General features: G+C 54.3%; 8 protein-coding genes across 8 annotated transcripts; 7 read left to right on the forward strand and 1 right to left on the reverse strand.

Moving 5' to 3' along the window:
* Positions 1-221: 221 nt before the first annotated feature.
* On the forward strand, positions 222-1408 carry N656DRAFT_718993 (uncharacterized protein; the record flags this gene model as incomplete). Its single annotated transcript, XM_064812326.1, has 2 exons — positions 222-341; positions 401-1408. 2 exons carry the CDS (start codon positions 222-224, stop codon positions 1406-1408), a joined length of 1128 nt encoding a protein of 375 aa, XP_064665544.1.
* Positions 1409-1442: 34 nt separating this feature from the next.
* N656DRAFT_457505 (uncharacterized protein) lies at positions 1443-1945 on the reverse strand. The gene has a single exon (XM_064809708.1). It carries the CDS (start codon positions 1758-1760, stop codon positions 1476-1478), a length of 285 nt encoding a protein of 94 aa, XP_064665545.1. The 5' UTR covers positions 1761-1945; the 3' UTR covers positions 1443-1475.
* A 328-nt stretch (positions 1946-2273) lies between these two features.
* On the forward strand, positions 2274-4806 carry N656DRAFT_719141 (uncharacterized protein; the record flags this gene model as incomplete). The annotated part of the gene is made up of 7 exons (XM_064812342.1): positions 2274-2506; positions 2603-3076; positions 3136-3225; positions 3298-3331; positions 3395-3616; positions 4159-4355; positions 4416-4806. The coding sequence occupies 7 exons, from the start codon at positions 2274-2276 to the stop codon at positions 4804-4806; spliced, it is 1641 nt and encodes a 546-aa protein (XP_064665546.1).
* Positions 4807-6603: 1797 nt separating this feature from the next.
* N656DRAFT_718965 (uncharacterized protein) lies at positions 6604-9052 on the forward strand (the record flags this gene model as incomplete). Its single annotated transcript, XM_064812322.1, has 8 exons — positions 6604-6708; positions 6794-6976; positions 7037-7173; positions 7235-7241; positions 7318-7540; positions 7614-7696; positions 7769-7924; positions 7976-9052. The coding sequence occupies 8 exons, from the start codon at positions 6604-6606 to the stop codon at positions 9050-9052; spliced, it is 1971 nt and encodes a 656-aa protein (XP_064665547.1).
* A 553-nt stretch (positions 9053-9605) lies between these two features.
* On the forward strand, positions 9606-16543 carry N656DRAFT_740874 (uncharacterized protein). The gene is made up of 3 exons (XM_064812809.1): positions 9606-10117; positions 10186-15549; positions 15610-16543. Exons 1-3 carry the CDS (start codon positions 9835-9837, stop codon positions 16068-16070), a joined length of 6108 nt encoding a protein of 2035 aa, XP_064665548.1. The 5' UTR covers positions 9606-9834; the 3' UTR covers positions 16071-16543.
* A 1610-nt stretch (positions 16544-18153) lies between these two features.
* Positions 18154-18652, forward strand: N656DRAFT_784752 (uncharacterized protein). The gene is made up of 2 exons (XM_064816240.1): positions 18154-18479; positions 18534-18652. The coding sequence occupies exons 1-2, from the start codon at positions 18327-18329 to the stop codon at positions 18618-18620; spliced, it is 240 nt and encodes a 79-aa protein (XP_064665549.1). The 5' UTR covers positions 18154-18326; the 3' UTR covers positions 18621-18652.
* Positions 18653-19620: 968 nt separating this feature from the next.
* N656DRAFT_784754 (uncharacterized protein) lies at positions 19621-20461 on the forward strand. Its single transcript, XM_064816241.1, has 2 exons — positions 19621-20281; positions 20377-20461. The coding sequence occupies exon 1, from the start codon at positions 19674-19676 to the stop codon at positions 20166-20168; it is 495 nt and encodes a 164-aa protein (XP_064665550.1). The 5' UTR covers positions 19621-19673; the 3' UTR covers positions 20169-20281; positions 20377-20461.
* Positions 20462-22305: 1844 nt separating this feature from the next.
* On the forward strand, positions 22306-23183 carry N656DRAFT_784755 (uncharacterized protein). Its single transcript, XM_064816242.1, has one exon. It carries the CDS (start codon positions 22616-22618, stop codon positions 22844-22846), a length of 231 nt encoding a protein of 76 aa, XP_064665551.1. The 5' UTR covers positions 22306-22615; the 3' UTR covers positions 22847-23183.
* Positions 23184-25380: the final 2197 nt, after the last annotated feature.

Here is a 25380-nt window from a genome sequence, read left to right on the forward strand (position 1 = left end):
TAGTTTTTTCCTGCTTCCTTCTCTCTTTTCTCTTCCACGCGACTGCAACTCTCTCCGCCAGCTCGGTTCAATCCTGACTCTGGCCGGAGGACCTCGGCATCTCTCTCATCGTTAGGTTATCCCCCCTTCGCCTATAGGAACGGATCCTCGATATATTCTTTTCTTGAGCAAAAAGCCGAGAACCCAATCGTGACATTTGACCGCCTGAATCAGTTGTCAAGATGTCGGACAACATTTGCGGCCCGTCCAACGGGGCTAAGGACCTCCTTGCGCATGCCGATCGCGACCGTTCTCTTCATCAGGATCGCCTTGTTGGCGCGCGTCAGGCTGGCGCCGGAAATGTAAGTAATCGCGACACTTCTCTGCGACCCGAAGCGATCGCTAACTATCGCATGACAAGACCTTCCGATCCCAGGCTACCTTCTCGCACGGCGCCGCCGAGATGGCCTTTGCAGACTTCCAGCAGGGTACCGTCATTGACCCCGGCTTTGGTCCTCAGCCTGACCTGAACGCAATGGGTCCGATGATTCCCCATGGCCTTGCTGGTCCTGCCCACGGTCATCCGGCCGTCCATGCCCCCGGCCCTATGGGCAGCATTGGTCCCGTCGTTCCTGCTGCTCGTCTGGCTTCTCCCGCTACTGGCGGCACTTCTCACCAGGACTGGGTGAATGAGTTTGGCAACATGCATCTTGCTGATGCAGCCGGCCCGACCACTGTCAACCCTCGTCTGGCCCACCCTGTCATGACTCCGGGAAACCATCTGCAGCGCCCCAATGGAGCTCCATTCGCCATGCCCATTTATGGCGGCGCTCAGCCCTCTCTTGCCTACGGTTTCGGAAACCCTGCCATGAGCGCCGTTGCTCAGCAGCAGCCTCAGGACAACCTCCCGATGGAGAGTGCCATGGACGTCGAGGCTTTCAATCGCGCCTTCGGCGAATACGACGATGCCATTTTCCAGAGCGAGTTGGCCGAGTGGGCCGAGAAGCAGAAGTCGGCTAACCAGGAGTTCATCGAGGAGCAGGACAAGTGGATGTTCAAGCACGGCCCTGTCGGTGCCAAGCCCCCGACCGCTCAGGAGATGAAGGCCATCGACGAAGACCTCGAGGAGCTCGCTCAAGAGCAGGAGAACGCGAAGCGTCGAGTCGACGAGGATCTCGCCCGTGCGGCCGTCAGCATTGTCAATTCGGTCTCTGATAACGAGTCGTTCAAGTTCAAAAACTCGCGCTTTTTCGAGCTCATGCGCCGCATTGGAAACCACGAGGTTGTCATTGATGGCGCCAATTTTGTCGATGCCGCCACTGGCGAGACCGTCGAGACCTCGGCTACTGACGACTCTGGCGCGGATACCGGCGCGACCAAGGAGAACAATGGCCAGCACGATGCTGCCCCTAACGATGGCCTTGCTTAACCTCGCCACTTTCGCCGTGCTCGATTCCCTCAAAGAGGGAGCATTTGCACTCGCCTTCCTTTTATTCCTATGAAGGCATCATTCGTCCTGCTATTTCCCTCCGCACCTTCGTAAAGCTTGTACGATGTATTGTTACCCTGACCCTTCGCGTCGCCTCGACCTTGCTTTTGTTCTCTCTACGAGCCTTACTCATCTCGCTTCGTCCTCGGCTCGACCCTCTTGTGAGCTCTGGATTTTGCTTTCCTTCCTTCGACAAATACTTGAAGGAAGCAATCCACTTGGCATTACTGTAATGGCAGACGGCGTGTGGAAGAGAGCTGTTAATATCGTGTGGTCGAGTACAAGACCGCATACTCTTGGGCGTTTGCTGGAAACGGTGGGGAAAGGGCTTGAAATTATCAGTCGTTGGCTTTTTGTTTTTCTGTTCCTCAGTACACCACCATCACCATCCGACTCGGAATCCACTCCACCTTTCCATCCCCATTGGCAACAGGCATTGGCATGGTCATTTGCTTTGGCTTTGGCATGGGCATTTGTTTGGGTGCTTGGCGTATGGACGTTTTGCTCCTCTATAGAGTAGACGGATGCGGAGATAGACGGTCGGGAGATGGTATAGCAATCAACAGTGCATTGGTTTTATGTTCCTGGTTTCTGCATCGTGATGTGACCGTGTTGTGGGCGTGGCTGAATTTCTCGTGTCTGCTTTTGACTGCCTATTTACATGTGCTGGCGGTGTGGAGTTCCATCAAACCATTCAAACTGCCTCCGTAAGTTGCTATGCGCAGGCAGTAAGGCCACTGCTACTTATCTCTCCCTCACCAGCTTGACCGTACTCCTTGGCAAACCCAGCTTACACCAGCCACAGATGGACTCTGAAACTGACCCAGGGAGTACTATTCCCCGTTTACTCGACCGCCTGCGTGGTTGCCAACTACTTATCCCCGACCTTCGCCCAGCCTTCGCAACATGGAAGCAGGGCGTCAATCCGCTACATGGAAAAGTCAAACAAGCTGTGGATGCCCGCCTGGAGGGACTAATCGATGACGACAAGGCCCTAGCCAAGGTGAAAGCCGCGGATCTGGGCCTGTTTGCATCGGGGTATGAATCCTTAAACATATCCACAAGTCCTGTGTAATGGTAAAATGTAACCCCTTGCTTACATCCATCTGATTCTTTGCGGTCGGTACTTGACAGGTTATTCCCCGACGCGACGTATCACGTCCTCGAGACGGCCGGGTTCTACTGCGTCTGGTTGTTTCTGTGGGACGATGCCATTGACAGTGCCGCTGCTACTACCACTACCACTACCAGTAGTGCTGCTGCCGGGGTGGTGGCACCTGGTGAAGTGCTTGTTGTAGCCCCGGACGAGTACTGCCGCGAGTCTGTCGCGTTTGTGCAGTACCACATCGGTCTGCAAGTTGGCGAACCTGAGCCCAAGGCACCCACCAAGGTGTGCGAGAGCTTTGCCGAAGTCGCAGGGCGGGTTGCCGCCGAGTTCTGCCGAGGAGAGGCTGATAAAAGGGAGCTGTTTCGGCACTTGAAAGACTACATGGAGGGCTGCTTGGCCGAGTACAGGGGGATGAAGTTGGGGAGGATGCCGACTGTGGATGAGTTCTACTCGTGGCGGTTGAGGACGTCGTCTGTGGACGCGATGTTGTGTCTGTGCAGGTTGGTGGTTACCTGCTGGCACGGGTTTGAAGGGGGAGGTTGGTGCTAATACAAGGCAGGATACTGAACGGTATATCGCTCCCGAGCGATGTCCTGGATTCGGAAGCCCTGAAAGTAATGGGACTCAAGGTCAACAAGCTCCTCATCCTGTGAGATTCCTGATGTTCATTACCCAGAGCAGGTCACAACTCTACATCCACTAACCCAAGCCCCCATCGCAGTATAAACGAGCTGTTTTCGCTCAAGAAGGAATTGGTGAGCTGGCCGCGCCGTTTATAGCACTCTTCTCTTGCGCTAACATTATCCATGATTCCTCAGAAAGACGGAGCGTCTACAAACCTGATACCCATCATCATGTGGGAATCTGACCTCGACCTGGAGCGCGCTGTGCAGCAGGTCGTACAAGACATTTACGACTGCGCACGAGAATTCGATAGCCATGCATCTTCCCTTCAGGCTCTCGTCGCCAAGGAACATGGAGCTGGCGTTGCTGACCAGTTGCGGCGGCTAATCGAGGCATACCAAGCGATTGCGACCAGCGTGCTCAATTTCTCAGTCCAGAGTCCTCGGTACGGGCTCCTGAAGGACAGACGGGACGATGGTTCGTTCCTGGTTGATCTGTAAGCCAGAGGTCCATTGTGATTCGGCCAGAATTAGGGGCGCCGCGCGCCCGTCTCCGCATCTCGGCCGATCGGAGCCGGCTGCCGGTGATCTTGCCGGAATTCCAAGAAGAAAGACGGATGGGAGGGAAGGGAACAGCGATGCGTTGGATCAAAACAGTTCGCAGACAATGGAGCCGCTGAGATATTGATAATGCATCGCCAGATTGAACTCTGCAATCTCATGACGCCATCCTTCGTGACTGGGTTGCAAACGTTTTTCCGCCGCTGTCGCGCAGTGCCGGAGCGGGGTTTTTGCCCATCCTCTCCGGAAGCTGCGGAGACAACCTAGATCATGCTTACAAGACTCATAAGACGCAGGAGAACCGGCCAGCATTCTTTTCGTCCTCTCTTAGCGTAAACCTGTTCAAAGAGAATCATCAGCAGGCAGTACCGTAGATTATCTCTTGTGAGGACTTGGAGCCCAACATCCGAATTGCAATGACGAATTCTGCGACCTTTGACTACCCCTCGCCGCTCGCCGGCTATGAGACAGCCCCGCCGCTACCCACCGAGCGAGCCGAAGACGGGAAAAGCTACCGCAACCCGCAGACGGGGATCCTCAGCAGTGCTTACAACAAGTTCATTGAACCCCTGGACAATGGTCGAAGGGGTGCATTGTGAGCGGTTTCAGCTTGATGGGATGAGCGAAGTCCTCAAGGCTGACGGGATGGAAAAAGCGACGTTCACGTCTACTATTTCCAGAACAATCCGAACCAGGCAAAATATGCCCGGGAGCTGTGGGAACGCATCCGGAGGGAGTTCCCGGAACTGCGTATCTACACGCTCTGGGACCGGCCAATTGGCCCTCATCCGGTCGCCATGTTCGAAGTGAACCTCTTTACGCCGGCCCAGTTCGGCGCCTTCGTTCCCTGGCTTGCCATCTGGCGCGGGCCCCTCTCTGTCCTTATCCACCCCAACACGACGGAGGAGAACATGTCGGAGGCTGAGCGAGACCTTGCGAACCATACCACGCGCGCCATTTGGATGGGCGAACGGATACCGCTCGACGTCTCGCTGTTCACGGCACATATCCCTACCGTGAGTCCTTCAAGAGCCAGCGATGCTTGAGGCCCAACTGCCCTGACCGGCTTCTCTTTTGTAAATCAGTTGCAGCATGAAATCCTCAATGTCGTGGCCAGTTGCACCTACCTGATCATTGTATACTCGATCCTTGGGAACATTCTTCCCTCCGTTGCCTCGGTGCGCACTGCTTCTGCATCCATCCGATTTGAAGGCCTGCCGAGAGATGTTCATGGAGTACATAACTACCGGTAGGTGGTTTGCATCTTATTAGGTGTACAATACCCCCCTTGTTTGTTCGTTAGCTCGGTATCTCAAGTGGGGCAAAACGCATACACAGACAAAAAATGCATCAATTACACTTATAGCCTTCTTGATCTAGGGCTTCTATGTCTATAGAGCTCAGTTTTGAATTGCAATGAAGTTCGAGCAAGTTTGAAGTGCTCTGTTGCTCATCGATAGACCTATCCGAGCTTGTCTTGGGGGAGGGACCTCAAGATCGAGGAGATGTGGGTCAAATCTAGCGAATTTGGTTGGATGCATTGGCTTCAGAACTTTGCTGTGGAAGGGAAGGTGAAGTGGTGGGAGTATCGCGCTAACAAACAAACAAGGGTTGTATTGTATGTATGTATGTATGCACATACGTGATACAGCTGGACCTCAGGTACTGATTTGCCCAATCTCGAATCCTCAGTTTTCCCCCTTTCAAGAGATCGTGGTTCGAAATTGATGCTTGGCAAACCACTGCAGGCAAAGAGGCCAGTTCGGGTTGCCCCACATTTTAAGGGCCATCGCTAAAATCCCTGTCCTCCGTGTTCTGATGCAGCATCAAGGAACCAATGAGCGCTCAGCTAGTGGTGAAGCAGGAAGGCTAAGCCGGGCAAGCATCGCGAACACAAGCACCTGCAGATTTTCCCACGGGCTGGCCATCAACCTGAAATTCAGAGCCTAGAAGACAATGAAGATATCAACGTCAATACCTGCAACTTTGGTACGTTAAGTACGACTTGTGTATGAAGTCTATGGTGTCAGTATGGACAAATGCGAATGAACCATTCATTGTTCAACACCTCGTCAAATCAATGCTTTCTCGCAGTCTGCGAAGTACGGATACGGAGGCAAATCTCGTAACTGGATGGCCGATGCGATGCTGCTAAATAAGGGTCGTCGCCGCTACTGGACCCTCGTGTCAGTTGAATTCTAGCAAGCGAGCAGAGACAACCCACTTGAGCGAGTCTCCTCTCACTGTCTCTCAGCACCATTGGCTCGACTGCTACTTGAGACAAAGTGCTCTGGTCAAGCTTCCGCTCCTGCTTTTCAGCTGACAGGGACGGCAACCTTTCCGCCAGGGGTAGCCTACCTTATTTCCACAAGACCACAACGCCAAGGACGGACTCGCCGCCGGGCTGGTGAACCAAAAGTTGAGCCCCCCAGAAAATGCAGCACTTGCGGTGCCTGTGTTCTGTAGTGTAGAGCTCCGGGTCCGCCATGCCTCTTTGGGAATCCTCGAGATGGGCGTTCGACCGTCCTGTGACTCCTGTCCCCAGCGTCTCGCTCTGGTCCCTCCCGATGGCGGGCTGCCTGCGAGAAGTGCTTGGTGGGCGTGGCACTACCGGTAAACGCCCTTCCAGCTGAAGACCACCGCGATACGCTACCGTCCCCCCTCGGCTTCCTTTTCTCTCCCTTCGCAACCTTGACTTCAGGCCCTGTGTGGACTGTGAAACCCCTGGTACCATTCGGGCCACCGCCCCTCCCAATATCCGTACCTTCTTCCCGTCGCTCATTGTTGATGATCTTTCTTGAATAGCACATCCTTGTGCCTTGCATTCCTTTCCGACTCGCAAGATGCGGCAAACCCTTCTCTCAGTCGCCGCGCTCTCTCTGACTGTCGCTTCGGCGAGCGCCGCTTCGGTCGTCTATGTGACTGACCTCACCATCTACAGCGCTCTTGTAAATCGCAATCGCCCCCTGTTGCTGCTCCCCGACCTTTGATATCGAGACTGACAGGACTCTGTCCAAGGCCCCGTGTGCGAAGTCCGCTATCTCGTACAATGTTCAGGCTCAGACAGGGGACAAATGTCCCGAGGCCGTCACTGAACTGCAGTCCTGTATCTGCACGAAAAACAACAACTTCGCGTCGATATCGTCCGTGCTGTCCTACTCAGTCAGCTACTCGTGCGGATCAACCGCGAGCGAAGATCAAACATCGGCAGCATATGTGAGCTCTCACAGTCCACCGAAAGACGGGCTCGCTTCCCAGTGCTGACCATCGCGGCAGGTCTTGAGCGCATACTGTAATCAGGAATCGCCCGCCTCCTTCCCAACCCCAACCGCCGTGAGTGCCTACATCACAGATATCCCAGATGTCGGTTATCTGGCGCCATGTGCCCAAAGCGGCCTTTCCTACGCGATACAGTAAGTCCCACGGGCTTGCCGTATGCTTGTCACAGCCAAGTCACTGACCGAGACTGAACAGGACTTTGGTAAGGCACTCGATCAAAACCTGCCGACACGCCCAGGCCGGGGTCCCCTTTGCCCGCGAGCTAATTCCGGGTGTAGACGTACGCTCGCTGTCCTCCTGAGGCCCCTGCGCTGGCCAGCTGCGCCTGCTCCAAGAATCAGAACTCGCTGCTTGTCAGCCAACTTATCAACAGTTCGGTCAAATACTCGTGCTCCTCAATAGCCGCAGATGTGTCGTCTGCGCATGCTATGTTCGCCGCTTACTGTGCCATGAACAATGGCACGACAAGCTTTCCCAAACCGTCAAATCCGCCTGGAGACAGTAAGCACAAAGTTTCTGAGAGTTGCCATCCCATCGGATGCGGTTTGGCCAGTTACTCACTGACTAAATGTAGTGACGTACTACATCACCGACTTGCCGCAGTTTGGCAGTCTTGCCCCCTGTGCTGCTAATGCCTTGTCGTATGTTGTGCAATCGGTAAGAGCCCGCGTTTTCCTCCGCCCCCCTGGAGGTGCCGTGCATTATGCAGCAATTGACATGGTCCTGCAGCAAACAAGAGATTTATGTCCCGAAGGCCCGCAGGCCCTTGCCTCGTGTGTGTGCATCAAGGAGGGGATGACGGCTGAGCTCCTCAAGGTCCTCACTTCGTCCGTCAAGTACAGCTGTGACTCAACTGCCACCGAAGACGTTTCTTCCGCAGTCTCGGTCAGTTCTCTGTCAGTCTAGTGGCTTGAGGGTATCTGACACCCCGGTTAGGTTTACAACTACTATTGCAGTGCTGCCCAGGCGCAGGTAACTGCTGCCGGCATTACCGTGTCTGTCGAGCAGACGTACCCCGCGGGAATCACTCCTGGCACGGCATCTCCGCGACAGACCGGGGGCTCAACAAGCGGAAGCGGCAATGGAAATGGAAGTGGGAGTGGAAACTCGGGCGGTCAAGGAGCCGCCAATCAAGGCGACGACTCTTCAGGCTCCAGCGGCCCCAATGTTCCCGTTATCGTCGGAGTGGCAGTTGGTGTTGTTGCAGGTCTGGGTCTACTCGCAGGCCTCATCTTCTTCCTCGTCAAATCAGCAAAGAAACGTCGAGCCATGGAACAGTTACCTATTCCGGACAGTGCTGGCGGCGACCATGGACCCCAGGGACCCTTCCCCTTGGGACCTTATGGAGGAAAAGCGGAGTTGGCCAGCGATGCGATCGCCGCACCGCCCCCGCCGGCGAGCCCCTCCCCAAGTACGCTTAGGGTCAACGCCCCGGTGCGCGCCGATACTGTGTCGCCGGTCTCAGCGCTTACCGGTGTTTATGCACCGCCGCCGAACAAACCAGAACTGCAAGGCCAGCCCGCAGCATTGTACCCCCCCATGCCTAACACCGCGGAGCTGCAAGGCCAAGGAGGAGCAACTTACCCTCCGCCGGCGCCGGGGCCCCCTCCGCCCAATGCGCCCGAGCTGTACGGGCAAGGCTTCCCTCAGCCAAACAGACCCGAGCTGCAAGGGCATGTCGCCCCATACCCGATGCCGTCGCCATCGCCAAACCGGTCAGAATTGCAAGGCCAGGGGTCACCGTTCCATAGCCCCAACCCGAATCGGCCGGAGCTCGCTGGTCAGTACGGCTACGCTCAGTCGCCGCAGCAGCCGCACCACCAACAACAACAACCGCAAAGTCCGCAACCGTACCCCTCTCCCCAGCAGCAGCAGGCGCAGGGGTACTATCACTATCAGTCAGGCTCCCCGCCGCCCGTGTACGGCCAGCAGCAGCCTCACCCGCCATGGCAGTCTGGGCCCGTGCCGGGCTTCCATGAGATGGATGGTGGTGGGTATCCGGAGGCTAGGTGACGAGGAGGGTGTTTGTAAGCTTAAATAAGCATGGGCGCGGGACGACGGTTTCGGGTATCGGGAGCACCTGGAGACTATATAGTTTAGACGAGGAACGGCGTTGTATCAAATACCAGTCTTATGAATGAAGGCTTGAAGGCTTGTTTCAGCTAGCCGCGACAGCTCATGAGCTTGTTGGTTGTTGGAGGCTGTTCATGTTGGTTAAGTCAATAGCGGACTGGAGATGAAACATGAAATTGATACCTGACATTCGCTGGAAAAAAACCGGCAGTGTCTTTTTTTCCCTGTTGGTACTCTGTACTCACTACGAGAATGGAGGACCTGTAACTTCAGTATTTGATGAATAGGTAATCGTAATTACCTTACGTTCCAAAAGTGTACCGGTACTGTACAATACAGTAGCCATGTATCCACGCACAGGCCACATGTCAGTCCACTTCCTTTGTGCTGAGTGTCGCACTGACTGACTGCTCTCTCTCTTCCGGTCGGTCCCCACCTGCTGCTACCTTACTCGTTAAATCCTTGCTCTGTTGATTGGCAGGCGCGCGCGCAACAGCTCGGCCTATTCTTTCCAAACGCCGTTCTGAAGGTTTTCATTCCTTTGGAAACCAACTGCTTGGTGAACGGGAAATTCCTAACAACTATAAGGGAATCTTGATTTCAGGACGCGCGAAACGCGATCCCCATCGATCTGGGTTCTCTGTATATCTTGTCCGCAATTCGCGGCTGGTCTATCGACTCTGATCTCCCCATGCACTGAAAGTCTCGGATCGCGAAGCATAATGGCGGCGGCCGACGTGGACTTGGGCTATCTGTCCACACAGGCCGGCGTCCCGGACTCGGACTTGCAAACGGCACTGACTGAGCCTACGGCGGAGCTGGTGAGGTCAATCCTCGAAGCGGTCCTCACCAAGCTGCGTGACCTCGAGCAAGAGAAATTCCAAGTTGAGATCGAACTCGAGGGCGCCATCAGAGGCTCTGAATCAAGGTGCGAACAATTCAAGGCCACCTCCGACAAGGCGCTCAAGGAAGTTGAGGAGCTTCGACAGAAACTGCAAAGTGAAGGTAAGAGCTTCGTCACCGCCAGCATTTTCGCACGTAATTACATTCATCTAACCTTGTGGTGATGCAAGAAACCGCCCGTCGATCGCTTGAGAATGAGCTGCATACCCTCAAATCATCTGGGACGGCGTCTCTTTCAGAAATTGAATCCCTCCGAGCACGCATCGCCTCCCTGGAAGCATCGAATCGCGAAACTTTGGCCATCGTCGATTCAAAGACCTCGGCAAACACCAGCCTAGCCGAAGAGTTGCAGAAGCAGCACCAGCGAATTGTGAGGCTCAACCAGGAGGTCTCATCACTGAACCAATCGGTTCAGAGCGCACAGGCTGCGGCCAACTCGGCCAAATACAGGGAGGAGGCTCTGAAACAGGAGCTCCAGCTCGCTAAAAGGAACAACGAGTGGTACGACGCCGAGCTCAAGACTAAGGCTGCCGAGAACCTAAAGATCCGGAAGGAGAAGGGCGCTCGAATTGCCGAGCTGCAACGGCAGAATGATGAGGTGAACTCTACGATCGAATCGCTTACCCGGACTGAGCAGCAGCTGCGCAAGAGATTAGAAGAGGCCCAGGCAAAGGCTGATGAGGCGCTGACCAAAGTACAGCAGCTGCAAGAGTCCGCCGCCCGTGCCGAGGAGAGCTTCAGGCAGGAGTTGGAGTCGTCGAGACGCTTAGTCGAGCTCAAGGACCAACAGTCTCAAACCCATCGCAATCGGCTCAAGGAGGTGGAGCTTCGACTCGAGCAAGTCAAGGATGATTGTGCTGAAGAGGTTCGCCGTATCCGGCGGGAGCTCGAACAAGAAAAAGAGGACCATGCACAGTCGGAACAGCAGGCACAAGAACTTCAAACAGAAGTGGACCGCCTCAGGGCTGTGCTCGACTCCTATCAAGGGGCACCTAGTTCTGAACCGCAAACTCCCCGGCCCAATGGTTCTTTCCTTGCTCGTCCCGCTTCCCCGTTCGGCACTCCCGCATCACTACGTGGCAAGACGTCCTACCGCGCTACTGAGACTCTCGAGGAGCTTCTTAAGGTCAAGGCACAGCTTACTGGTGAGCAGCGGCGGAGCCAGAAACTGCAAGAGGATCTGGACGACGCCGTCAGCATGCTGGAGGCCAAGTTGCCCGAGATTGATGAGCTCACCGCAGAGTCGGAACGTCTGAGGAATGAGGCAATACAGATGTCCGAGATTATGCAACAGTCATACGAGGAGCGCGATGCTGCCGCCAAAGCTGCTCGGAAAGCCGAGGCCGCTGCCGCCACGGCTCAAGCCGAAGTCAAGATCCTTCGCACGCAGCTGCGCGATCTTAGCACGCAGATCCATGTCCTCATCTTTAATATTCATGCCCGGGAGAAGGGCATGGACCAGCTCACGGACGAGGAGACTGCGCAGTTCGAGCGCCTTCAGCGTGGCGAGGTTGCTGAGAATGCCTTGGACGACTTGTCGGACACCCATCGGTTCATTACCGAGAGGTATACGGCATTCAAAGACATATACGAACTGCAACAGAAGAACGAAGAGCTCTTGAGCCTCACCCGCCAGCTGGCCACGCAAATGGAGAACGAGGAGGCTCTGGCTGCCCAAAAACAGGCAGCTCAAGAGCATGAGGAAGTCCAGCAGCTCCGAACCACCGTGTCGGCATTGCAAGATGATGTCCGGTCTGTCACGATGCGCATGAAGAGCTACATGAACGAACGCGATATGTTCCGCCGCATGCTTCAGCAAAAGGCTAGCCCAGCCGAGATCCAGAAAGCCCTTGGTACTGGAGATGCTGGCCAACGAGAGGTGCTCGCTAGCATCGAGCAAGGCCCGCACCCTGACGAGGCTGATCTCACTGCTGCCCTGAGAGAGCTGCAGTCGCAATTCGACTCTTACCGGAATGATCAGGCTACAGACCGAAATGCTATGAAGGAACAGATTGAGAAACTCTCGACTGAGAAAGGCGCCCTTCAAAGTGAGGTTTCTCGTTTGTCGAGCCAGCTCACCTTGGCTACCGAGCGCTATAACATGCTTGAGTCGAACTTCAAAGCGATCCAGACCGAGAAGCAAGAGCTCCAACGGAGGGCTCAGACGCTGTCCGAGTCCGCGGCCAAGCAAGACATGCGGACTCAACAGGTGGCCGAAGACCTCGTCGAGGCTCGCGGCTTGGTTGAGAGCCTTCGCAGTGAGAATGCCAACCTGAGAGCTGAAAAGACGCTATGGAAGACGATCCAAGAGCGTCTGAGCCAAGATAATGAGAATATCTCGCAGGAGAAGGCGAGGCTCAGCAGCCTACTGTCAAGTCAGCAATCGCTCCTCAACGAACGTGAGCTGAGCGAGTCCGAAACGAAGCGCAGACTTCAAGGCCAAATCGACGCGCTCGATAGCGAACTTGCAACAACTAAACGTAAGCTCCTGGAGGAAATGGACGAGGGCAAGAAGATACAACTTAGGAAGGAATTTGATGCCCAGCAATTCCAGAAGCGCATCGACGAGCTCACGTCGATGATCAGCCAAATCAAGGAGGAGAATGTTCAGATCAAGACGACTCGCGACCATCTCCAAGCCCGCGTCGGGGAATTGGAGATTGAACTCCGGAACGCGCAAGAGCGCGCCGAAAGGCTCCGTCCTCTCCCGACGCCTCGGCCCGGAACTACGCATGAGCCATCGGCTCCCGACAGTGAACATCATGCACGCATTGAAGAACTGGAGGGTGAAGTCACCGAACTCAAGAATAACTTGGAGTTGCTCAATGTACAGCTCGAGAATGCTAAACAGCAGGCTGAGCAGTTCAAGCAGCTCAGCAAGGATATGGAAGAGGAGCTATCCAGCCTCAACGAGTCTCATGAGCAGTATCGCGATGAAATGGATGCGGCTCTGGCGGCCAAGACCGCGACAATCAACGAACTTCAACAGCGTGTTGAAGCTCTCACAACGGAACTAGGCAATTCCAACAGCGAACTTAATAGGTTGAGGGATGCTCAGAGCGACGTTGCCCGCAAATTTGAGGAGAAGGAGAGGATGCTCAACAGTGAGATTGCTCGCCTCAAAGATGAGGAGCAGCGCTACAAAGAGACTGCCAAATTCCATCAACAAGACTTGCGCGCCCAAGCCGAGATTGCCACCAAGGCGCAGCAAGATTACGAGCAGGAGCTCGTGAAGCATGCCGAAGCGGCCAAGCTGCTGCAACAGCTCCGCGCCGAACACAACGAGCTCAAGACCAAATCGGCGGCATGGAGGGCTGAAGCAGATTCCGCCCGACTTTCCTTGGCACAGAGCGAGCAGTCTTGGGAGGAGCGCCGGGTACAGCTGGAGCAAGAAATCCAGGAACTCAAAACTAGACGAGAAGATGCCGCTGCCCAGAACAAGCTTCTCCATCAGCAACTTGACAGTGTGACGGCCCAGATTGCCAATCTTCAACAAAGCCGGGCGCTGACGGATGGCTCCGACGGTAGCACGTTACCTGCTGTTGCCGACACTGCAGCCGAGGGTCTGAGGGAGCTGAACAATTATCTGCGCCGGGAGAAAGAGATTCTCGAGGTGCAGTATGACATCAAGCTTCAGGAGGCGAAGAGGCTGCAACAGCAGCTCGAGTACTCGCAATCACAACTTGACGAGGCGCGCCTCAAACTTGAACAGGAGCGTAGAGCACATGCCGACAGCTCAAGGAGCTCGCTCACCCACAAGGAGCTTATGGACAAGCTCAATGAGCTCAACCTCATCCGCGAGAGTAACGTCACTCTCCGGAACGAGAACCAGCGCATCCAAGCGCAGCTTGAGCAGAAGACTCAGAAGATCGGGGAACTGGAGGCTAGGATTCAGCCTTTGGAGGCACGGATTTCGGAGCTTGAGCTTGACAAGACCTTTAAGGAACAAGAGATCAAGCAATTGCAGGATGCTCGCGACGGTCTACAAAAGAGAATAGAGTCTATCCTCAGCAAGTATGGCCAAGCCGATTCCCACGAAACCGAGCAGCTCAAGGCCACCATTACAAATCTCGAGACCGAGCGCGACGCTCTGAAACTATCAGAAGAATCACTCAAACAGAAGGTTAAAGAAGGGGAAGAAGCGCTCGAGGCTAAGACAAGTGAATGGAACTCAACCAAACAGCGACTCGCAGAGGACTTCAAGGGGCGGTTTAGAGATATGAAGAGGCAACGTGATGAAGCAATCGGCGAAAAGAACACACTCCAGAGCAACCTCGATTCGGTCAATGAACGGCTTGCCAGCACCGAGAAAGCGCTTGAAACAGCGAAGCAAGACCTGGCCAGTCTGACCGAAAAGAACAAAGTTCTAGAAGAGCAAGCAGCGACTCAACAAGCCGAACAAATCTCTGCGGCACCCATTGAGACCGGGCCGTCTGCCGAGTTCTTGCAGCAACTCGAAGACGTGAGGCAGGAGCTCGAGGCTGTTACGTCACAAAAGGTTGCCGCGGAGACCCAGCTCGAACAGTTGAGAGAGGAACTCGCGTCAGCCATTGCAGAGCGAGACCGGGCCGTGGCGAGCGCGACTGAATCGTCGGCTGCCGCCGATCTCACAATGCCAGATGCCGCAGCCCCGCCCTCCCAGCCAGCTGTTGGTCTCTCGGACGAAGAGCGGAAGGCCCTGGAGGATAAAATCGCGGCTGCTGAGGCCAAGGCTGCTGAATTCGAACAGAAGGCCAAGGACCTTGAGGAGCATGCCGATTCTATTGTTCGGCAACGAAGTGAGAAGATGAAGAGCACTCTCAACAAGAAGCTTGCCGAAACGAAGGAGAACCTGGAGAAGCAGGCGCAGGAAGATCGCGCTAAGATGCAAGCCGAATTCGAACTGAAACTTCAGCAAGAGCTGGCCATCGTTAAGGCGGAGCAGCAGACATCGGGACCGCAGAACGGCCTGCCGTCGACACCGGCGAAACCAGCTGAGGCGCAAGAACCACAAACTCCGAGCCTCAGCATGCCAGGTTCCTTAGATCCAAGCACGATGAGCGATGTGCAGATCCGGGAATTTGTCGCCACAAACCCGACTGTTTCCAGCATTGTCAAAGCTAATGTCAAGAGAATGGTGGCAACAGAGGCGAAAAAGATCAAGGAAGAGACCGAGGCTTCGGTCAAGGCGGAATACGAACAGAAAATCACCACGGCAAAGGAGCAGGCTGCTGAATTGACCGAGAAGAAATCGGCACTTCGCATCAACATGCTCGACCGGCAACACAAGACTGCCCAGGCCAAGATTGCTGTAGTCGAGGCAGCTGCTAAGGAAACTCCTCAAAGGCCAGTAATTGAGGTTTGGAACATCGCCAAGGACGCCAAACCTCCAGCACCCGCCGCTGCCCCTAATTCGGTGCCATCGCCAGCTCCACCACAACCAACTGCTGCTCCTGCGGCCACGACGGCTCCAACGGAGGCTCCCCTGTCTGCTCAAGTTGCTCAGGCCGCCTCTCCTTCAGCGCCCGCTGCGCCTGCGTCTCAGGGTCCCACAGGTATGTCTTTACCAGCAACCCCCGAGCCAGAACCACGACCGGTTACTAACAGCTGCGCAGGCGTTCCTCTCTCAGCAGAAGCCAAAGCACCCGCACCTGGGCCCCAGAGTGGGCTTCCGCAGCCAAAGCCGGCTACGGGGATTCCCAACCCCTTCGCCAATCCGATCGGGCAAACTGCGCCGGCGAGCAGTATCCCGTTACCAGCACAGCCGGCAGCACCGGCCCAAGGGCAGAACCAAAATCAACAAGCAAGGGGGACAGGTATTCCAGTCCCCAGAGCCGGCGCTAACATCGCCCGTGGCGGAGGACGGGGCACCTATCAGGCTGGGCCCAACCGCGGCGGTCAGGGATATCGCGGCGGGCGTGCGGGCGGCAATCGCGGTGGCTTGAATCCCAGCGCGGGAGAGTTTAGCCCTGGCGGCGGGGGCGGCGGTGGGGCAGGGAACAAGCGGCCGCGGAATGACGAGGCTGGAGGTGGGGATAGAGGAGGAAAACGTGCTCGCGGCGGCGGTGGTGGGTAAGGAGGTCACTTGCCTGTCGTTGGAAAGGTTTTCTTGCGCCAAAGGGGAAGGGGACAGGGGGAGTTAGAGATCTGTACCGGACCAGGACGAGATTATCTCGGTTGAAACATCACTGGTGGGAGGGTTGCCGGCGAGAGGAAAATTGATTGCTACTTATGGCTCTTTTGTATTATTGTTACATCAAGGCACCTCTTGGGCGGCTCTTTTGTTGTCGTCGAGACACAGCAGGGAATGGGAATGGAGTGGCTTCTGAGACAAATCTTGCTTCTGGCGCTGGCGAGAAAGGAGAGGCAGGCAGCATCGGCGGTTGACGGCACGCGTGCTTGGTACAACATATGGTACATTTTCCAGACTGCTATTCGTCGGTTGACCATGTCTGTGGTGTAGCGCGATCTGTGAAAAAGGCAATTACTTGGAGATCTAGTCATTGTTTGTTCAATTCTGAGGCCTAATGATGTTTGCATTGCAAGTTGTGAGGATACATAGCTCTCCCGATACCATCAAGCCTGTCACCCAAATCAAAAAAATGTATGTACAAGTACACACAGGCATGATTTCGTCTCCCTATCATAGCTACCTGACCTACTTGCTCTGCGAAGTCGCGACTTGGAGTGCAGTACAAAACGCCGAGTACCGAGGCCTCAAACGTCACTTGTTCCCAAGGGCATCACGACAACCATACTCGTGGCAGACCGACCCAGAGTCCCAGATGTGCACCCAACCGCAATGCGTCGTGGTATAATGAACGCATAGCCAGAGACACTATGCATGCACTGCATATATCTATTCTCGGCATCACAAGGCCATCGGTGCGGATTGCGTATCCCGCCGCCGTGGCGTTACGCCGGCTTCGCTGGGAGGAGGGATAGGTATAGGTGGGTTGGGACTTGGGATAGTATCAGAGGCCCATCCAGCATCCAGCTGAGGGATGTAGTGAATGGTGACCTAGACGTTGACGTTGAAGTTCGCGGCAGGCAGCCCGGCATGCTTGCTCGATCAAGGCAAAACTCAGGTAGTAGCTGCATAGTAGGTATGTATGTACCTTAGGCACTACAACTCGGGCGACGAAGCAGCATCATGACATGGAGAGGTACAATACGTATACTCAGGTAGTCGGTATCAAAGCCCCGACTCGGAACGGCATTCAGCCGGGGCTCGCTCACTCAACTCACACTCTGTACGTACGGAAGTAGGTCTTCTTTCCTTCGCTTGTCGCGCTCGCTCCACGAGCACAGCACAGCCTCGCTCGGTTCCTCACTTTTTGTTTCCCACCTTCCCTCTTTGCAGACCGCCCTTCTTCTTGATACGACGCAGCGCATAGAAAAAGTGCTTTTATTTTATTTCGAGGTGTGGGGGAAGGAAGGGGGTGTTCATGTCTAATCAGGGAGGAAAAGGAGGGAAACAAACCTGAAAGGAGTCACTCGCCCGGCGCGAAGGCATTAAACAACGGTCCAAATATTTGGTTCCGGCTGCGGCGGAAACATGTTGTACTGTGGTACTGACGCGAGTGCGAACATGGCGAGCATCTCATTCGGTATGTCGGGTTTCCCAGTGGAAATCGCAAACGAAACCCTGTTAACCCGCTGTTCCTTCGGCGCCCAAACTCGGCGAAAGCGAAGGTAGGTGTTATGGCATGAATGCGAAAGGGGACAAGATATGTAGGTAAACTTTGGTATTTGTAGCTTCATTATCCATGCAATCAGGGAAGGACGCCCAGCGTGCAAAAGGCGGATCAACTGATCCTACTTTTTGTACGACCCTTCGGGAATTCTCAGCCCAACCTGTCTGGTACTTGTACATACATACCAAACCTGTACATACACAGTGTTGGATGTCCTGCATCTATTGGAACTTGAAGAAGTGTAAGTGTGTCCGAATGAGTGTACCCCAGTATACTCTGTCCCAATGTGTCGTACGAATGAATGGACGCGGAACTAGTTCCGCTCCTACACACTTCCCCACGAACGATTGGGTTCTGACTGCAAGAACGCCAGTCCCACCAAGCTGGATTCTCTGTCTCGGCGTGACCGCATGTCCCTGTGTCCCGGTGTGACATGTGTCTCTGTTGTCAAGCAGAACTTGGTAAATTCGAGACGGGTATTGAACGCCGTGGTACCTGCTTTTTGTACTACTGTATAATGCTCAACCTATTGAGGGGGGCATACGTAGGAGTTAGGAACAGAGTCCGAGGGTTAATCATTTTATACTAGGTAGGTAGTGAAGTTAGGATACCTAGGTCGAGGTCGTATATGCCACATGACGGCCCGGGACAGCAGAAGGGCCTTGCGGGGTGCATGTGCTCTCAAGGCCTATCTATCGCTGTGGCTTAGTCCTTATTTCACTCAAACATGCTCGGTGGCTATTGTATCTGGTAGAAGGGACGGTGAGAGAACAGGACAACAAGGGACCCTGTTCCGTTGATGAGTGCGAATGAGGGTTTCAGGGAGGACTGGACCAACAAACCCAGCATGGTGTTGCTGTCAACACAATCAACGTTATCCGACACTGCCGAAGGTTGCGCACCCACTCAACAAAACTCAGGACCGTTGAATCATGAAAGAGCCGGCTTGGGCTAGGAGAGAAGCATCAACACCGGCAATCTCCTATTGCAATTGTTGCCACCTAGTCCGTAAACTCCGATTCACGCCGGAGTTTGGCTTGTCTGGATGGATCGGCAACACTCGGGAAAGAATCCGAGGCGACACGGAGGTAATTAGGATACAGCCAAGATGGGCGCCACGGCTGGAACTTGGCTGCGGGTGCCCTTGCAGGGTCTTGATATCCGGGCTAACGTCAAACGAGCGTCGAGGCCGGATGTCTCCTCCGATTCTGGGTTGCAGAACGATTGTTTCTCCTTGTCGTCGATGGTCGATGGTCAAGATTGGCGGGCAATCTCGTCAGTTGATGAGCCGTGTTTTGACTTAGAACCTTGCAGATGTTCGGGGTTGAAAGGTCCAGTCAAAATCCATGATGAGGGAGGGGGAGAGGGGCTGTTTTTGGCGACGACCAAACAATGACCCTTGTCCAGCCCCCACTCGACAGGATCCCGCTCCTTTGCGCTGGAAGCCTCGTTGCGTACACCCAAAACAGGCGGGAATTGCATTCTGCTGTGCCGCCAAATCGCATCATTTCCCCTCCAACCGCAGGTCTGAATCGTATCGTAGTTCGTACAGTACATATGCGTACTGTATGTACGCAGCACTGGGCACCACTTGGCTTTTTTTCAGCGTAGTACAGTAGTGTAACTTACACTGCAGTAAATTTCCTGACCTGACAGCCCCAGCGCCATGGTCCGTCCACCCTCGAGGCTTCGCTGGGCAATCTTTGTGCATCAACTGGTTTGGTCCACGATCCTTGCCTAAACTAATCGTCTTCTTCTATCCGGTCTGATGAGAACGCAGGCCGTCTTGAACAATATACGTAGGTGAATTGACCGCACTGCTCTGCTATCCTGTACACTGTATGAAGTACAAACATACAGTACTTGTACATCTCGTCAGGCTACCGCAGCACAGCAACAACCAACTTGGGGCGGCGATTCCTAGCTCTACCCCGCTCTTCTGCATCGAAAGGACGAGGACTCGATGAGGAAACACGGTTCGCATGGTTACACAAACCTCCAATCCTCTGGAACAGTCCGATCTTCCAAGATATTGCTGTTACCACACCTCTCCTCTGGCGATTTTCTGTGCCACCGATGGCACTGCCGAACAATTGCTCGCTGAGGACTTCGCTCCACCCAGTCTCAAGTCGCACAGAATCCTTCCAACTTCCCCTCTGCCTGGTGTAGGCGCGCTCCAAGGGGAAACTGCCTCGGACCGTTCTCCGAAAGCCGCTCAGCCACGCCATCCCGTACTCCAAGTTGAGGGGAGACCTGCCGCAGAGCTCAGTAATCGGCCTGCAAGCAAATACCACTCGCACTCCATTATCAGTGTTTCTGATGTCCATCTGGCAACCTTGCTCGAGGGATCGGCTCTGAGCAAACATGAGGGCGAGGCACCAGCATGCAAGCCTATCAGAGTATCAGTCCCTAGTTGGGTTTCCCCGGCCGAGACAACCACTCCGGGCGGGAGCCCTTCCGGGTGCACGGGTCTTTAGTGCAATATCTGGACCGTCGCATCCGCCGACCACCTCATTCCTAGCGTGGCCGTGTCCAGCCACGCACACTTGGCGTTGCTGCTGCCGTCTTTCACTCTTGACCGCCTTCAAGGCTGGTTACCAGGCACCGGCCAAAGGTCAACCAGTTAGCCTATCTTCCTGCACGGCTCGATCACGACGGAGGGCAGCAGGCCAAGAATGACAATACCGGTAGTTCGAGGAGAAGCTCGTTGCCATTGACTGTCACAACTGTGGCGCTGAAGTGTGCCCTATAGTCTCCCGGAGAGAGCTGCGCTGTTCTGTATATTGCAGTAGACCTGCAGCATCTGGGGGCCTTCTTGAGCTCAAACCACCGGGACCCCTCAGCCCTATGAGGGATCCAGATGCTGCAGCGCTGCCGGGCCGCCCCTAGATGCATTTTGCTCCAGGCCGGCCATCCAACTCATCGCGTACTGTCACGTACATACGTAGATACTAACTATGTACGGAGTATGTACTGACCTCATTGGCACCGTCGTACTGGGCGGGAATTTCAATATCACGCTTCCTATGCGAGTCATGTAAGGAGCTTGACGTTCACCACCCAAAACAACACCGGCGACTGCAGGCCCTACACCGCCATGGCGAGCTCAAAGCATCCCTAGATACGAACGGCAATTGGATTGCCAAATGATGGATATTGATCGCGATGCCAGTTGTTGAGCAAGTTCCGGATTTGTCATGACGAGCGGGTCACCTCCTTCGCATTACAAACTGGCTGCCCGGGTGGGCCAGACGGTTTCTCGTCCGGTCTTTGGCAATCTCCGATTCAGATACCCGTGAAGCCCTTGCTTGCAGGTTCCTGCGTATGTATCCACCAGAGCACCCAGCTGTTGAGCGGGTTCCTACGAAGGTAGTGTAATGTACATACGCTACATACGCTATTCGCGTTGTGTCGTGAGGCATCGCACAGCTTCCAGGTCGCACCCGCCGGCCTCATTTTTGCGGACATTTTTGCGGAGAACGCAGCAAAACCACCAGCCCTACAGGATCATCCATGTGTATGTAATTACGAAGTTACAGTACATACACAGCGTAACGACACTACTACAGTACCATCAGTGACAGCCGTTGCGTACATACACGGACCGGGACTTCGCCAAGGCCTAGAAGCATCTTTATCGGTCTTGTCTCTCTTTTGTCTATGTAGAATGACATTCGCTTCCCGCAAAGGTTGTGCATCACAAGTCGATACAATTGAAGGCGGATAGGAGACATGAATCGTGATCATGGCTTCGAGCGGTGTCTTGGCTTTGGCCGAACTGTTACTCCGTATCCGTACGCCGAGACGAGGCGGCCGATGGTTGGGTCCGCCAGTCGTCTTCGCCGAAAACGGAGGACGAAACGGAACTTTATTCCTAACCTTTTCAGCGCCAAGCGGCAGATCCAAAAGCGGTCATTTAGCCCTCTTATCGACAACAGAGTTCCGGTCCCAAAAGCCAACTTCAACAAACTGCCATTGTTATAGGACCTGAGATACCACTGTCCTCTAGGACTCAACCATACGATTTAGGTTACGACTGTCATGAAGAAAACCCCGGATGAGCGATGAGCCATCACAGCTGCTTGCCTTGACTGGATGACTGAAAGCTGGTTGCCTGGAAAGTAAGCTGCTTGCTCAGCAGGCCCAGGGCTTCGCTGTGAGAATAGCAACATGACATGATAGCGGCCGCAACATCTCCGACACATCACTTATCGGGAAGTCTGATTCCGGGATTCTCATGTGGGCCCCGGGCCCGGCGTCAGGGCTCTGGAACACGGCAATACCGAACGGACATTCGTCTTAGTTCGTCCGGGGGCGGCTATCTTATAACGTCTTCTCATCTAGTCAGGTACCCGCATGTCCCGGTGATGCCACCCCGCACCGTTCGCAACACCCTTCTCCCCCTTATCACCGATTAGTTTGCTGACCATACCCCGGATGGCGCAGAAACACCCGGATAACGTCGGTGGCACCCGTATGTATGTACATACATACCTCCGTACCTCTACCCTAAACCACGGTATGAGCCAAATGGCCGTGACATGAGGCATATCTCGCTGCCCTCCCTCATGTCCCTCCTTTTTTTTTTCCCCTTTATTCTCATAACCCCCGCCTTTTCACCTCCTTTTTTGGTTTTTTTTTTTATTAAGAAAAAAGGAGCAAAAGAGGAAACTTTGTTTTCTACCTTTCCCCAATGTCTTCTGGCTGCCATGTTTGGGTGCTTACCTAACTCCCTTGCCAATCACCGGTGCCATGGTGTCGGTCTGACACCAAAACTACCCAAGGAGACAGGAACCCTGCATAGCCGCCCTGGCCCTCGCAGGATCTGCCCACTCTGCAGTCCGTTATCTGCGGGCGTCAGCTTGGGGCAGGCGGTCGCTGGGAAACGGTGTGTTGCGCACGAAGTACCCTCCATCTCACCCGAATGTGGTGGGAAAGGGCCGATAATGACTGGTCGCACAACCGCGTGACAAGGACCCCTTCCCCCTCTCCTCACACCGACTGGACAGACGCCCGTGTGGATTTCAAGATGGTGGTCGTTGGAGTACTGGTTGGCTGCCCTCCATATCTTGGCCAAACCTTCCTACATTGTTTGCTCAGGCTCTGTAGAGAGCGACCAGGTCCTAGAGAGCGACCAGGTCATAGAGAGCTGTGATCGTCCTGTCGGCCATTTCTGAATGAATGGGCCTGAAGTATAGGATCCACACCTGGATGGCCATAGTCTCCTCCACCTCTTGGCTACATATCCGCCCCATAAGGCTCGAGGAGGAGGCGCAGAAGATGGCAGGAGGCAGGCCAGCAGCCAATAATACGGAGACTCTGTCTTGCAATCTACATAAAGTGAAGCAATCTGCCTTGGCAGTAGCAGGAAAGACTGGTTCAATAATTATCCCACGGTACAGTACATCTACGTTAGTGGTTGGGAGAGTACCAATTCTAGTAGTATATGCGTAACTATCTGTAGACACAACGGCTCCCCTTCCTTCTCTTCGCCGCAGAATAAGACTTAACAAGTAATGAAGATCACCAAAATTACCATGGAACAAGGAGGGCTTCCCCAACGTGTTCCATCAACAAGATGCTAGTTGAAAGGAACCCATACTAAAATAAAATGAGCAAATCTGATTTGTATTGCGAAATGGGCAAAATAGCATGGCAGTATGCAGAAGACTTGTGCAAATAACCGCCGCGACTTCTCATAAAGGGGGTTAATTAAGGCAACACCTTGCCCAATCATCAATCTCTCCATTGCATGTAGTGGAGGGTGACAGCACCACAGAGCGGCCGCACCTAGCGCAAGACGGTGCCCAAGGTCATTAGTAGCGTACACGACTTGTATGTAGATTGTACGAACTCTAATGCTCTTGAGTCTCTGGTGAACTCTAAAGGCGGGTGACTGGATATTCTAGCTTCTGATATAATTACTCATTCACCGTTGAAAGCGGGTAACGGTCCGGTCTTGCTATGTACCTCCTTCATGTGTGGAAATCCCGAGTGTTTATGGTTCGCACCAATACAGCACACCAGGAATGTGGAGAGGTGCCGTCCAGACACATTCTATCGGGGGATCACAGCAGGTGCATTAGTACAGTACACTAGGGTGGATTAAGTGGAGAGGTTCCCGCTCTATCTGACCATACAAGTGAAGGATGAGGAGCTGCTCATAAACTATGTATGTACTTACCCCGAAACCGGGGGGTAAAGGGGGTGTTCTAGAAAAGTTCTTCTTGAAGCCAAGGAGAATAGGGGATGGGACGAAGGGGCGAGGATGGTGTTGTTTTGGGAGGCGCTGTGCAGTCAGCACCTTAACTTCGAGAGTCGGAACGTGGCATTCCCACCACGAAACCACGAAACGCCGTGACCTCGCAGGAGCTGGACAGAATGGTAAGTGTCGTCTGTTTAGTGTCCAGTACGTGTAGCCCTACGAGCTTCCGTTCCAAGTTAGCGGCCACCAACTTGACGCCGTCAATGTTCTCAATGTTCTCGAATCCAGACACGCACAAGGGAGTAGCACGCCAGTATCATGCCCTATGCATAGAAGCCCGAAGTACCCGCAATGCTCCAGGGGTTCTTTATGAGTTTGGAGTGCTCACCATCTCATGGTGATCATGTCTTGTATTCGTACCCCCATCCCAACAACAACTTGACTGCGAGCAGGGTCTTACGGAAACAAAGCGATCCGGGTGGCTTGAGCGTGTTGACAAGAGTCTCTGGCCTGATACTGATTTAAACAGTTGACGTCTTGACCTTCCATCTCAGGAAGCTTACCTTAGAACTACAGAAAATCAGCTCGGCAGGGATCATAATGAACCCGAAATGAGCGGGACGTTGTATGTAGTACCCGTGAGCTATCCTAACCGTAACTTAGACCTAACTCGTCGACGACATGATTTTCCCACGCACTCCCACCTACCTAGTGGGGCATGAGGAGGTCGGCGGTGATGAGACGAAGCGGAATCACAGAAATCTTAGGACAGCGATAACAGAAGGACCCATGCCCGCTAGCAGGAGGGAGGCCGTCCCGTGTTTACGAAGTGTGTTGATTGATTGGCCAGAAAGCTGTCGGCGCAAGCTCCGATCTGGGCGCCGGGTTAAGCTAACCGTGGTGGCATGACTGTGCTGATCCCAGGGAGTCATTGGGGTACGCAACTAGGAAGCTGAGAGTTGCCCGCAACTGCGTCCGGCAGATAGGGGCTTGTAGGTAGGCTGGCCGGGCCTAGCGGTGTGAGAGATAACTGAGTAGCGTCCAGTAAATGGGTTCAAACCTTCAGGCAGCACAATTTGTTACAGAGAACTAACTATCTGGCTTACCGGCCACGGTAGGGGTTTAGCGCGTGGCTCAATGTCTGAATGATTCAGGTTGTGTTGAGCAAACTGCAGGTGCGTTGAGGCGCCAAGGATGAAGAACCTTAAACGATAGCCTTGCCACTCCTGCCAATCAGGCAGTCGGATCTTGCTTTGTAATAACTCTATTTATGGGCCTTCAACTGACTAACAACCTCACCAGAACCCCGGGCACGTACAAAAACACTGAATGCCGTACCTTCGTACGTGATGTTAGTTGGGACGACATACGATGCATCTCGGCGGCCTCGATGCCGATTGACATCTGTCGCGGTTTCTCACGTAATTAGATATTTGCATGGTTGGTGAGCCGGGACACGCCTCTTGCCGGAGCTCTCGAATCCA

The sequence above is a fragment of the Canariomyces notabilis genome (genome assembly GCF_033297395.1).
Source record: "Canariomyces notabilis strain CBS 508.74 unplaced genomic scaffold N656scaffold_36, whole genome shotgun sequence".
Classification (NCBI taxonomy): Eukaryota; Fungi; Ascomycota; class Sordariomycetes; order Sordariales; family Chaetomiaceae; genus Canariomyces; species Canariomyces notabilis.